The sequence below is a fragment of the Aspergillus japonicus genome (genome assembly GCF_003184785.1).
Source record: "Aspergillus japonicus CBS 114.51 unplaced genomic scaffold BO86scaffold_20, whole genome shotgun sequence".
Taxonomy (NCBI): domain Eukaryota; kingdom Fungi; phylum Ascomycota; class Eurotiomycetes; order Eurotiales; family Aspergillaceae; genus Aspergillus; species Aspergillus japonicus.
Genome location: NW_020291657.1, coordinates 98,401 through 111,094, shown reverse-complemented (window position 1 = coordinate 111,094; position 12,694 = coordinate 98,401). Strand labels below are relative to the sequence as shown.

The 12,694-nt window shown below is 53.0% G+C and overlaps 3 protein-coding genes across 3 annotated transcripts; 1 reads left to right on the top strand and 2 right to left on the bottom strand.

Moving 5' to 3' along the window:
* Positions 1-49: 49 nt before the first annotated feature.
* On the bottom strand, positions 50-2,065 carry afeA (adenylate-forming enzyme AfeA; the record flags this gene model as incomplete). The annotated part of the gene is made up of 3 exons (XM_025667928.1): positions 50-437; positions 505-1,631; positions 1,817-2,065. 3 exons carry the CDS (start codon positions 2,063-2,065, stop codon positions 50-52), a joined length of 1,764 nt encoding a protein of 587 aa, XP_025528234.1.
* A 2,191-nt stretch (positions 2,066-4,256) lies between these two features.
* On the top strand, positions 4,257-5,735 carry BO86DRAFT_311607 (integral membrane protein TmpA; the record flags this gene model as incomplete). The annotated part of the gene is made up of 1 exon (XM_025667911.1): positions 4,257-5,735. One exon carries the CDS (start codon positions 4,257-4,259, stop codon positions 5,733-5,735), a length of 1,479 nt encoding a protein of 492 aa, XP_025528233.1.
* A 908-nt stretch (positions 5,736-6,643) lies between these two features.
* On the bottom strand, positions 6,644-8,489 carry BO86DRAFT_81842 (alpha-arrestin). Its single transcript, XM_025677708.1, has one exon. The coding sequence runs from the start codon at positions 8,338-8,340 to the stop codon at positions 6,751-6,753; it is 1,590 nt and encodes a 529-aa protein (XP_025528232.1). The 5' UTR covers positions 8,341-8,489; the 3' UTR covers positions 6,644-6,750.
* Between the last annotated feature and the right edge of the window lie 4,205 nt (positions 8,490-12,694).

Here is a 12,694-nt window from a genome sequence, read left to right as displayed (position 1 = left end):
GAGGGGTCCTGTACAGCAAAAACCGTCCGGCGGCCCAGCCTCCCCAAAATCAGACCGTAATGCGGCCCTTATGCATGATCCCGACCGACTGGAGACTAGCGCCCTGGAGGCGCGTCAGCAGCGAACTGACGATCTCGCGATAGGTGTTCATCTGCGCCAGCCTGAACCGCTGGATCTTCCCACTCGCCGTGCGCGGGATCTCCTCCACGAAGAGGATGCCCCCGTCCAGCGCTTTGTAGCTGACCAACTGCGGCCGCGTGAACGAGTACGCCTCCTCCGCCGTCAGCCGGTGGCCGGCGGCATTCTTCGCCCGCACGATGAAGGCGCGCGGCAGCTCCGTGCTGCCGTCCTGCGATGTAACCCCGATGACCGCCGCATCCTCGATGCCAGGGTGTCGGAGCAGCACCGCCTCGAGCTCGGCTGGCGCGACTTGCCATCTGGGATTCCCACGTCGGGTTAGGATTCAGAGAAAACGCAGGAGAAAGGGGGAGGAAAAGAGCTTACCCTCGAACCTTGATCAGCTCCTTGGTGCGGCCGTGGATGTAGTAGACCCCGTCTCGGACATAAGCCACATCACCGGTGCGGAACCAACCATGCGCGTCTTTGGCGTCCGTTCGGCCCTTGTACCCCATCAACAGGCCGGCCCCCCGCACGTACAACTCCCCAGGCTTGTTCTCCTCCGCAACGATCTCGCCATCTTGGCCCACCAGGCGGCCCTCGTAGCCAGACAGTTGCCTTCCGATGCTTCCGGCGTCGCCTGGCTCGCCGTACCGGTTCTGAAACACCACACCCACCTCGGTCATCCCCCAGAGCTGCGACGCCTGCGCATCTCCATGGAGCAGTTGCCGGAACTGTTGCATGGACGCGCCGTCGATGGGGGCGCCGGCCACTCCAACATAGCGTAATGATGCCAGGTAGCCCGCAACCGGGATGGTCGAGCGATTGAACGCGTGGATCATGGCTGGAACCATGTAGGTCTCGGAGATGCGATACTGATACACCGCCGCGACGAACTGCGTTAGTTCGAAGCGCGAGAGCACAAACAACGGCTGCCCGTAGCGAATGGGGAACAGGTGGGTCCACAGGGCCCCGAACAGATGGAACATGGGGAGGGACATTAACCGCGTCACCTCGTACGGAACCTCGTACTGGATGCTGAGGTGCTGCGAGATGATAGCGTGATGCGACAGAATCGCCGCCTTGGGTAACCCCCCGGTGCCGCTGGTGGGGAACATCGCGGCCGGCGTGGATTTGGCAATCCCCGCGTCATGGAAGGTGAGCCAATGATCTTCCCCATACGCGAGGAGATGCGTGAAGCTCAGGTAGGCTTCATCCCCGCGGTTCGCGAGATACGGAGCGCTTGCGGCCGCATAGGCCAAGGGCCCGGAGAGCAGGAGCTGGCCAATGTGGTCTCCTGCGAACTCATCCAGTAGGCAGACTTGCCTCGGCAGCATTCCCCGGTCGGCCGAAACTTTGAGCACGGTGGGGAGAGCATCGCGAGAGGTGATGATCAATTTGGGTTCGGCCAGCTGAAGCAAATGGTCTAATTCTTGTGGCTGACTTCGTGCGTTGGTACCCATGAACACGCCGCCAGCGCCGATAATACTATAGAAGAGGGCGGGGTATATGATCTACCCATTGAGTCAGTATGGTGAGAAGGGAGGGGGTTGATTGATTGATTAATGGAAAAAAGAAAAAAAAAAGAAAAAAGACTTGAATCGGTGGGTAGGAAGGAGTGGAAGGCAGGGAACTAGAATCGGTGTAGAACAAGCGACGACGAAAGTGCAAACTGCCATGCACTGCAGTGCATACTTACACTATTTCCAAGGTGGACCAACACACAATCCCCTTGCTGCACATCGTGGGCTTTCAATCCTGCAATGAGTGTGCGAACCAGGGTCTCAAACTGCCGCGCATTGAAAGACTGCGAAGGGTTCTCAGCATCGATGAGCAATGGACGCTCTCGGTCGTAGTGGTAGGGGCTGCGGAAAGCAAAGGTCAACAAGTCGGTGTATGGGTGCTGGCCCAGATTGGGGTACGCCAAGGACGACTCCCAGAGACCCATCGCGTCGGAATGCAATTGACACAGAAAGTGTCGGTCAGGGCAAGCAGGCAGGCAGGCAGGCAAGATAAGTGGGCACAGAAGGACGGCTGGGGCAGTGTGGTCGGAGAGAAGATAGTAGTATGTCGATAGCTGAGACTCTTAAGCTCAAGTAGGGAGATGAGTAGATGACGATGAAACACAAGAATAGTGAGAGAAATTCCCCCCCGACCATGGGAGATCCAGGGCGATAAATAGACTCTCCATGGTGTTCAAGAAATATGCTTTTTGTCATGCTGGCGGTTTCAGAGAAAGTGAAAGGGTTGGCAATTTGCGGTGTCTCGAAGGACAATTCCAGTTTCCTGGGTCTTGGGGTTTGGTGATTTGGAATTTGGAATACTTACTCTAGTTAGGGCAGAGTGGCTCGCAGTGGCGCTTCCCTTCCCAAATCCCGACACATCGTCACCCACCGAGTTTCCGCTAAGATCGGATTGCTGATCCTCTTTCCGGGCCCACGGACAGATCACGCTTTGCGCTTAGACTGCTCACTGCTATGAGGAGCTAGCCTGCTATTAGCTGCTAGCATATCAAATGTCAATTCAGATCGCGGCCATGTGGGTCCCTCTCTCCTCTCTCATCCTCGCGAGATCGCAGTTCAAGCACTTCACTGGCGAACATGACCCCGTCATGCACACGAACTAGGTCCATGATCAACCCAATTCTCCATAACTTAAACCAATATTGAGCAATCTCTCAGCCGGACTTGATCTGAGCCATGTCTGCATCGCACTCTGATTGGTGCTTCGTCCTGTCAATCAAGCCCCATCGTTTCTCTTCAGGTGCTCCCTCTGCAGCTGAACCCCCGGTTCGATCTGCCGTCCTGAGAACGCATCCCCCCCTCCCCGAACTACTCCCACGGTTCCCAGAGGCTTGGTCCTGGCCCTGCTGAATTAGCCCGGCATCCTGCGCATTCGGCCATGCGCCAGCATGCAGAAGCGACCCCACTGCTCTAGTCGCCCATGCCACGCTGACGTCTTTCAACAGGGTCCCAGAAAACCGCGCATGACAAGCCATTACATGATGGACTTGACTATCTTGGACGAGGCCCGAAAGAGGCAGTACCCCGCCCGCTAGTCGAGCAGGGGCAGTGGGTGGCCATGCTCCCAAGTACCTCGTCGGGATTTCCTTGCCCATGTATCTGAGCGCACTAGTTCATCAGGATGGAGACTCAGGTGGCCCTGCCGGGGCCACTCCATCACTGATCGACCTCATCCTGCACTGGCCAAACGAAGGAAAAGCAAGGAATCTGTGCCTGCTGCATGGGTCGCTGTATGCTTGCCGAGCTTGTCGGGTCATGCAACTCCACAGACCCTGTCCACTTCCAGGGCACGGATTGTCCGCTTATCGATGCAACCCTCTCGTCCTTAGGCGTGGATCGGTGGAGAATACGAATTGCTGTGGCGAGCCCTCTTGCGTCTGAGTCCAAGGCATCAGTGCTAGTGTCGATCAGGAAACCCTGGCCGGCCTGCATGAGCCACTGAACGTGCCCATGCTGGTGCATCCGCATCTCTAGACCGTTCCATCAAGTCGTCATTGTTGCTGGAATCATCGACCACGGCACGGGGACGGGATATTCGCTCGCGGACGAGCCATCCATTGGCCCTTCAACTTCCACATTCGGAGAATGAACAGCTGAGGAGTGGCCGGCTAGATACCGTTCTCCAATGTTCATTGGTAAATGTTTCTCGGATCTAGGATACGGAACAGGTTCCCCTCAAATAGTGTCGGTGGAACGGAGGCTGGAATCATGATATCAAGGCGAAAGGCGAAGCTGAGATGCCGAGGTGGTCCGCATGCGGTATGATTCCAGGTGCTGAAGACAAGAGATCGTGGTCTGCAGCCGAGATATTGTCCGATGTGCAATGTGAGCCCACCCTGAGGGAAACAGCCAGGCTGCATCAAGGTCAGATGGCGTCATGCATGAGGATTCAAAAGACGTCTGCACCCGTCGTTGTGAGATGCAGGTTCCTGGTGGATCACACTCATGCGCCCATTGGGACCAATCGAGTCATTATCGTTACTGCTTGCAGCTTCTTGCCCCCATCTTGCATCTGACGCTTTGTTCCTGAAGATTACATGCGTCTGCCCCTCGATCTTACTCTGGATTCCTTCGTGTCAACCTTCAACATCATCTCCAGGACCCATTCGAAGCAATATGTCGAGTGAGGTGAAGAACATCATAACGGTACCACCGGCGGTGGTCTGCGCATCAGGGCCGGAAAGCCCCAGCTCATCAACCTTCACAGAAGCCTCCACCATCAAGGTCTTCTCAGAGAAGGTGGAAGTGTCCCGCCATAGTGACTCGGAAGATGGATCTCTTGACCTCGAAGCTCAAGCTCCAAAGAAGCGCAGATTCGCAGCGATTCGATTCATATTCCTCAACATATACCGACGCCTGTTCTCCTTGGTCTTCTTGGCCAATGTAGCTGTATTCGTTGCAATCATGGTAACGGATCGAAAGCTACTTGCACTGGTAAATGCCGCAGCAGGTAACCTGCTTGCATGCGGTCTCGCCCGGCAGCCCTTGGTGGTGAACTCGATCTTTGTTCTCGTGGCATCCATCCCGAGATCCGCGCCTCTTCGGATACGACGCATTGCAGCCAAGGTGTACCACTATGGGGGCGTCCACAGCGGGTGCGGGATAGCCTCATTTGTCTGGTATGCCGGCTTCGTCGGCCTCCTATCGCAGGAGTACTGGTCTCCATCATCCGGCGGGCCAACTACCTCCATGGCACCAGTGATCCTGGCATACTTGATCCTGGTCGTATTGCTCGCCATCATCGCCGTCGCGCACCCGACGTTCCGCATCAAGAAGCACGATTACTTCGAGCTCATCCATCGGTTCTTCGGCTGGCTCGTGGTGGTGCTCTTCGTGATCCTGCTCATGGTCTTCGCCGACGAGGTCAGCCGCGCGTCGAACGAGCCGCTCGGAGCCTTCCTGGTGCAACTGCCCGCCTTCTGGTTCCTGGTGCTCACGGTCGTGGCCATCGTGCACCCATGGACGCTCCTCCGCAAGGTCACGGTGCAGCCGGAGGCCCTCTCCTCGCACGCCGTGCGGCTGCATCTGAGCCACACGACCACCACATTCGGCAAGGGCATCCAGCTGGCGCGCCACCCGCTGCGGGACTGGCACGGGTTCGCGACGTTCCCGAACCCGGACGGCCGGAGCTTCTCCTGCCTGGTGTCCAAGGCGGGCGACTGGACGGCCGCCTGCATCCAGGACCCGCCCACGCACCTGTGGAAGCGCGGCGTCCTCCTGTATGGGTTCGCGTACGCGATGCGGGTGTTCAAGCGCGTGGTCGTGGTCACCACCGGCTCGGGCATCGGACCCTGCCTGTCCTTCCTCGGCGACGACAACCGCCCCGCGCTCCGCGTAGTCTGGCAGACGCGGGCCCCGCTGAAGACGTACGGACAGGGGGTGCTGGATCTGGTGTCGGAGATGGACCCGACCCCCGTGGTGGTCGACACGAATCAGTCCGGGCGCATCGATATGGTCCCGATGATTCGGCGGATTGTCCAGGACTTCGACGCGGAGGCGGTTTGCGTGATCAGCAACCCCGTATTCACCAAGAAGGTGGTATATGAGTTGGAATCGAGGGGCATACCGGCGTTCGGGCCTATCTTCGACTCGTGACCCAGTGTCGTCCTTTGGACTGTGTATATATACTAGGGAGCAAGGTGTTGTGATTGGTTCATAGCAGGCGTGATTTTCTTTGGAGTCGATTTGGGACTGTCATGGTGTCAGAAACCGAATTCTAGGAAAGGGAAATGATTCAGACGAAGTCTAGCCGTCTGGGACTTCGTCATTGTTTATAGTATAGAATTCAGGGAAAGTCTATGAGTGATGCAGTTCGCCTTGCCTTTATTTTGGGAGGAGACGGGCATTGTATGCAAACATTCCAAAGATCCGCGCGGTGTTTCATGTGCCTGTCCGGCCTGCAGGGATTCCATGTAGCAGTTCGCTGGGTACTTGCAGTACGCTCGCAAATTATTAGATTTTAGTACGACATTCGATTCAGCCCCAGCCTGGGGTTTTATGATCACAGACCGGAATATTCTCCTGGTCGGAGGGTCAGATTCAGTTGGTTGGTTGCTCTTTAATCCCTGGATCTAGGACCAGACTGTGCGGGTAACAAACTAACTTATCATCCTACATCTAGCTCACTTGTGTTCTACAGGATTGGCTCTAGCACGGGATATTTTGGCCATCATATATTTTAGTGATCAATTTGTTCATTTGTAAACGTTATGTGTAGATAAATGACCATAGCAACAATGTGTATGTACCTGGGTATGTATGATGCCAGTAACAGAATTAGACAAATGAAAATGTTCGGACTTGACGAAAATAATGGGTATCATGCAAGCACAGAAGTCACCCAGCAATACAGGATCTCTATTAACAGACTTTTTGTGTTCTCCTCCATGGTATGAAACAATTAGGAATTAGGGGAAAGGTAGTGAGAGCTTGGACTTCCGATTTTCGCGAAACTGTTGAGAGTACATGAGAACAAGGACGTCCTCTGGAGGTGAAAATCGTTGGATTCGTAGCAGTCATAAATTCATAAAAGGTCAGTGTTTGAGGTCCACCCATGTTGTTGAAGTTGTATGTGTAAAATATTGCGCGAAGCAATGGCGTCGGCCGAGGCTCAAGGTTCGGTAGGAGACGTAGCTCGGTTTCTCGTTTCAAAACCCAATGGCTCGGTCGAAAAATCATCGGGTGTAAGGCGAGATCGTCCCCTGGTTGAAGAAGAATGCGTGGAGTCGCTGTCCAGGCGCAGAGATTCCATGCGGTCCAGTTCTTCATACTCCGGAAGGTGCAGGGGAGATCCATGGTAGTCTTCCATGATACTGCTCCCATCCAGCATGGTGTAACCAGGGGGGCTGGCAGGGACATCCTCATAGACTGGTGGCATTTCCTCATCCCAACTGATACCGAGGCCGCTTCGTTCCGTGACGTGCAAGTGGAACTGCATGCGCAGAACACGTGCTGCTCCAGTCGGGGTGATGAGTCTCGTGTTGCGGTTGGGGCAGAACTCTTCGGCAACGATCAGCTCGATGACGAGGTTGTGACGAGCTTCCAGGCCACCCGAAGCTTCGAGATCGCACACTGGGTTGCAAGAGGGGTTGATGCTGGCTTCGAATTGCATGCTGATTTCACCGCCGGCGGTATCAAAATCTGTCTTCCAGCCATCCTTCTCTTCGTTGTGGCCGATGATTCGGGTCTCCTGGTGAAGAACACCCTTGCCCTCGCCTCCGATCTTGTGTGCATGCTTGGGGCAGGCTGCAGAGACGATCTTCTGGTGTTCCTCAATCCGCCACATCATTTTGCGCAGGCGCCAGCGAGTTTGGGTCTCTTCGCCTTTATCCACAACTCCGCTCAGAGTCATCTGCACAGGGAAGGTACCGATTGGGTGAACAACGGATGGGAGAACGATACGACCGGTGAGGTTGGTAGGAGGGAAGATACGGATGGAGGACTTGTCGTTGCCGGGAAGTATAGCACGCTTGATGTGAAGAGGCATCTTGTAGGTGAACTCCTCCCCGTTGATACTGTGAGCACGCGCAGAGAGGAAGTATTCGATTTGACCCAACGAGCCGTTGCATGAGGCGGGCAGATGGCCGGGGACTAGGTAGCTGAAGGGAAACTCGTGGTCACCACTCTTGAGGGCGAGGGGCTCGGTGAGGAAATTCCAGTGTGTCAGCTCCTCAGTTCGCGAGGCACAGGAGGGGCAGTCTCGAGAAACCGGTTTCTTGGTCGTCTGTCTGCTCATGAGACGCATATCGAACGTGTCAAGCGTGATCATGCCGGCTAATTCAGAGATGCTGATCTTCAAGCGCCCGGAGAACAAGGCGCCGGTTGAATTGGCGGGGTTCCCGTAACAGACGAGGGGCGGGGATTCAACGATGACATCGAGCTTCGCAGAGGCGTTGGCGCTGGGATCATGAGCGGCACGCTCCTTTGAACGGGCTGACCGGCCATGGCTCCGTCGCTTCTCTTTGCTGTGATCACGGTGCGGATGGATCAGATGCTCCATCGCAAACGATAACCGGCGTTCGGGTGAGCGAGCTCGTTCAGCGGTCAGATGAGTGGATGGCTTTTTCGGCGCCACGGTAGTGTTCGGAATCTCGTTCACGGACGAAGAAGACGAAGTGTTCGAGTGTGAGACGGATGAATGATGGGATGAGTGGTGGGAGAGGGAAGGGCGGACAAAGCTGGAAAGTAGACGACCAGGCATGGTGGCGAGTTTCACAGGGGGATGTGGATGCGCTGGGTTGGAACCTTGGTAGCTAAGTATAGTAACAGTGTCGAGTGCACGGAAGATGGAATGTGTTGCTCAGGGAGCAATGGATGTCAGATATTGACGGTCCACGATGCAGGATGACCAGACTAGCAGTGGTAGACTAGTGTATGTATGTAAAGGTGTCTTGATATCACGGCGCAATTGGAAAGGTTGAGTTGATTGTCAAGTACATAATCTCCTTGCGATTGAAATTGAATCTTTGTACCTATGAGAAAGAACTTTTGACTACAGTCAAGAGTTCAAGTTTGTTTGTTGAGATGGTGAGGGGTAGAGGTAGCAGATGATGAAATGTACACGAGTAGTGGAGAGTTTTGATCGTGTTGTGGTGGTGGTGGTGGTGGTAGTAGTAGTAGTAGTAGTAGGTTGTAGTAGTCTATATCTGAACAACCGAAGAAGAAAATGAAGTAGATCTAGTAAGCTATCAAGCAAAACAGAGGAATGGCAAGAAGAAGTGGGAGAGCAGCTGCCTTTGAATGAAGCAGGAGAAGCTCTATGTTTTATTCTTTGCCAGCGCTTTATCCTCTGGCCCTGCAAAGGATTCATTTTCGTTTCCTTTTTCTTTTTTTTTTTTTTTTTTTTTTTTTTTTTTTTTTTTTTTTTTTTTTTTTTTTTTTTTTTTTTTCCTTTTTTTGAATTTTTTTTGAATTTTCTTTTTCTTCTCCTTTTTCATTTTTAGCGTGGTGGTTGTTTCTAGGGCGTTCCCACACCATGTAACAGGTACGATTGATTCCCTGGTCTGGCCACCCTGAATGTCTCCATCGCATCGGGCGGCCGATGGAGTTTTGGTGGGGCACGGCAGAAAAAGCGTCATAGTGGACTTTACATTACCTTTTCCATACATGACCGTACGCCTGTCTCCGACGGAAAGCGCCATAGTCTTGCTCGCCCTGGCCTTTAATTCCCCTATGGGACAGTACCTGTCCGTTGCACCAATAATTCCCCGAGGGTAACTGCAGTGACTGCTTCCAATTTCCAGCGTGTTGACACACCGCGATTTGTTTGGCGGCAATTTGACTTTTACCTCTCTATAAAACCATCATAGCTTAGCTAAAGTCACTTGCGTGATGGTTTAGGACAATTGTGGGCACATGCTCATTCTAGAACAACTAGTGACCAATCAACCATCCTATCTGCAGCTTGTCCTGCGTAATCGATGAAATAATCGCCTTAGTCAGGTGTTGTTGAATTGAGGTACTCGGAGTCGCTTCCCCAGATCTTGAGTAGATTCAAGATCGGTCTCAACTTCCAAGCTCAGAGAGACTGAGCGCAAAGAATCCTAGCCCTCTTCAAACGTTCAGGATGGCGCGTATCCTGTATTGACTACAATTCCCTGGAAGCATGTGACGGATGCATATCACACTGCGCTGCGCAGTGTAAGCAGGTTGTTGATGACAGAGTGATTGAACCTTCTCCTGCATCAAATGACTATGTGTTGTTAAGCAATTTAATCTGGAGTGCACGGAATGTCCTTCCTAGAACGATGCCCTCATCAACAAGTACAGTACATACAGTACATGAGGGGGGGGTCAGGCGCAATGACTCACACTAGGGCCGGGCCTGATACTCTACAACGAACAGCTGTCTCCGATGTAGATCATATTACCCCGAATCTCTGTTTGCGCAATTCTGCACGCGCAAGAAACATCATCTTAGCGGGTTACACGCAATCCATGCGATCGGTGGTGATGTGGAATAATGTCAACTGGCTGGAGAATGTTGTCATGTCCATTGTTCCAGAATCGAACCGAGGGTCCAGTATGGGACTGCTGACTCAGGTTCTAGACATCCTCCATCAGGAGTTCTATACTTGGAAGCCAGAAGTGACCTGGGGCTGGCACGGTCGAAGACCGGATCATATCCCCCAATCCGAGTTACCAATGGTGGCTTTCAAACCCCGCGGGTGAAGGACGTTAGGTCGAGTGGAAGTATAGTACGGAAAGTAGCATCGGCTAAGATCCCGAGAATTGACAACAGAATGACAGATCATTGAGCCAGCCATGCGTGGAATAGTACGGAGTACCGTGAGCTAGCACCCCGTATAGATCAACGGCACGGATTATCCGTTCAGTTTGCAGTGGAAGTTACTAGAGCAGTAGCCCGTAATACGGATCATCACACCTGACGGGCGCTTCCTTTGCTCATCAAGGAAGGTCAGCTGCCGTCATCGAACCATCACGTGGCGTCACAAACTGATGTGCGAGGCCGAGGGGGCTCAAGGCGGTCTGGTCGGGTCTGTTCTCACTACTCAATACAGGCGGTGACGGCCTGTATCAATCGGCTATACCTTACCGTACAGCAACTCATTGCAACGCTAATTGGAGATCCCTCTGGATCCAAGTTGCCGCTGTTGCACTTTTGCGCCAAAAACGATGGAAGGGCAGAACCAAGGCCTGAAAAGAAGGTAAGGTAAGCTAGCCCCATTAGACCCAAGCATTGCGCGCACGGATTAGGAATCTTCCCAGAGAAAATTCTTTGCGGACTCTCACCTGAGTCTTCTCCTCGGGAAGAGCTAAACAGAGTCCGGAGTACTGTACAATAATAGTGTGTGTGTACTGTGTACGAGTCCACTTCAGTCAAAGCTCCACTTGCCGAGAGAAGGGAGAAAAAGAACAAAAAGGAAAGAAAAAGGGAAAAAAAAATGCAAAGGATAAAAAGTCAAAAGGGAAGCACGCCCACCAATCCTTGGTTGATGCCTCCTTGTCGCAATTCATCATCCCCTACAAGGTACTTGGGACATTTGGACGGATGTTGTGCTGTCGCGCGCAGTCAATTTGGTTCAATCCATTCACTCAGGCACTTCTCCTCGTAGCTACCTTTTTGGGACAGGTTGCAGAACAGACAATCGAGTCATCACTGCAGTTAGTGCGCTACGGAGTACGTACTAGAGAAGACCCTTCTGGACATCAGCTCACTCCGAGGGCGCATGGGTTCTTTTTTCCCCCGCACTGCAGTTTAATTCCGGCCTTTGCGGGGGCATTGCATCATCCGGATATCCTTGCCGGTCAGCGCATTGAACCTCCTAAGTATCTACAATGCCTAGGTAGTAGCATATTGGGAGAGGTTCTGGGTAGGTGAATTGAGATTGAACGAAGTGCCACTGTCCATCACAATATACTGACCGGTTGTAGATAATATGACATGAGCAAAGCCCACATCAAAGATATAGTTAAGTTCTAGACGCGGTGCACTGTCCGGTTGGCAGGGGAATTTCACTGTCCCACTGACGAATGGCCAGCGGCTGCCGCCCTACCCATTACCTAACAGTTTCCTCCTTTGGCTCGCAAGCTCTCCATCAACTGAGCCAATATCAGGCCTACTGTACCTCCTTAACTGAGCACTTTCGGCTTTGAATACAGGTACCCAAGGCCAAATGTTCTCTTGATCCGATTGATCGTCCCGATTGACAGAATCTCGGCACATGCTGTCGGTCACTGTTACGGGTGGCCGACTTGGATCACGCCATGAATCCATCCATTCTTCCATTCTACCATTCTACCGACTGCGCTTACTCTGCCACAACTTACTCGTACCCATAGTGACAACCCACACTTTACAGGACAAGAATGTCAAGGCGCTGGGAATGGAGTCAGTAAATGGGCTTGTCTCCGCTCTACCACACCTTAACTCACGCAATTGAGAGTAGGTGGAGTAAACATATCTCGTATGTCGACTTAAAGTGGCACCTTCTTACCCCATAATAACGACCAACCTCACACACTCAACTCGATTTATTTTATTCAGTCCTCAACTGTTTGCTATTTGCTTTGATATTCTACCTTGTAAGACTCCTGGCTCTGACTGTGCTCAGGATATACTCATAGTCTGCAATTCGGCCACTTAACCGGCCGGTAGTGGGTAGTAACAAGCCGGCGCATCAACTACCTACTCCGGAGTAGTTGGCCTAACACTGCGCAATGTGCGCATACCTCTGGAACTCCTATTCCGAGCCTCGCTTCCCGCGGGGCCAGGCGTGACAATGCCTCTTTTGGGGGGCGGAATTCGCCGCCCCTTCGAGCTTTAGTCCTGGTACCTGATTAACGAGATTAACGAGTAGCATCGAATTCTGAGACAGCTATTGCTCAATACATGCATCGAATGCAGTGATTTCTCCGGAGTACGGAGTACTGAATCAAGCACGCAACTTCAAGCTTGTTTTGAGTTCCAGCGCGCACACGCTGTCCATACCTGTACGTGCGGTATTTACTCTTACTCTTCGCCCTGTGAGGCCTTCGCGAGTCGTGCGAGAGCTTGGACCCCATCTTTTTGCAGAATCTCAGACGAATACAAG

Excerpts from the sequence above, each read along its gene's own strand:
- BO86DRAFT_81842 (XM_025677708.1), bottom strand. The coding sequence starts at position 8,340 with ATGCCTGGTCGTCTACTTTCCAGCTTTGTCCGCCCTTCCCTCTCCCAC.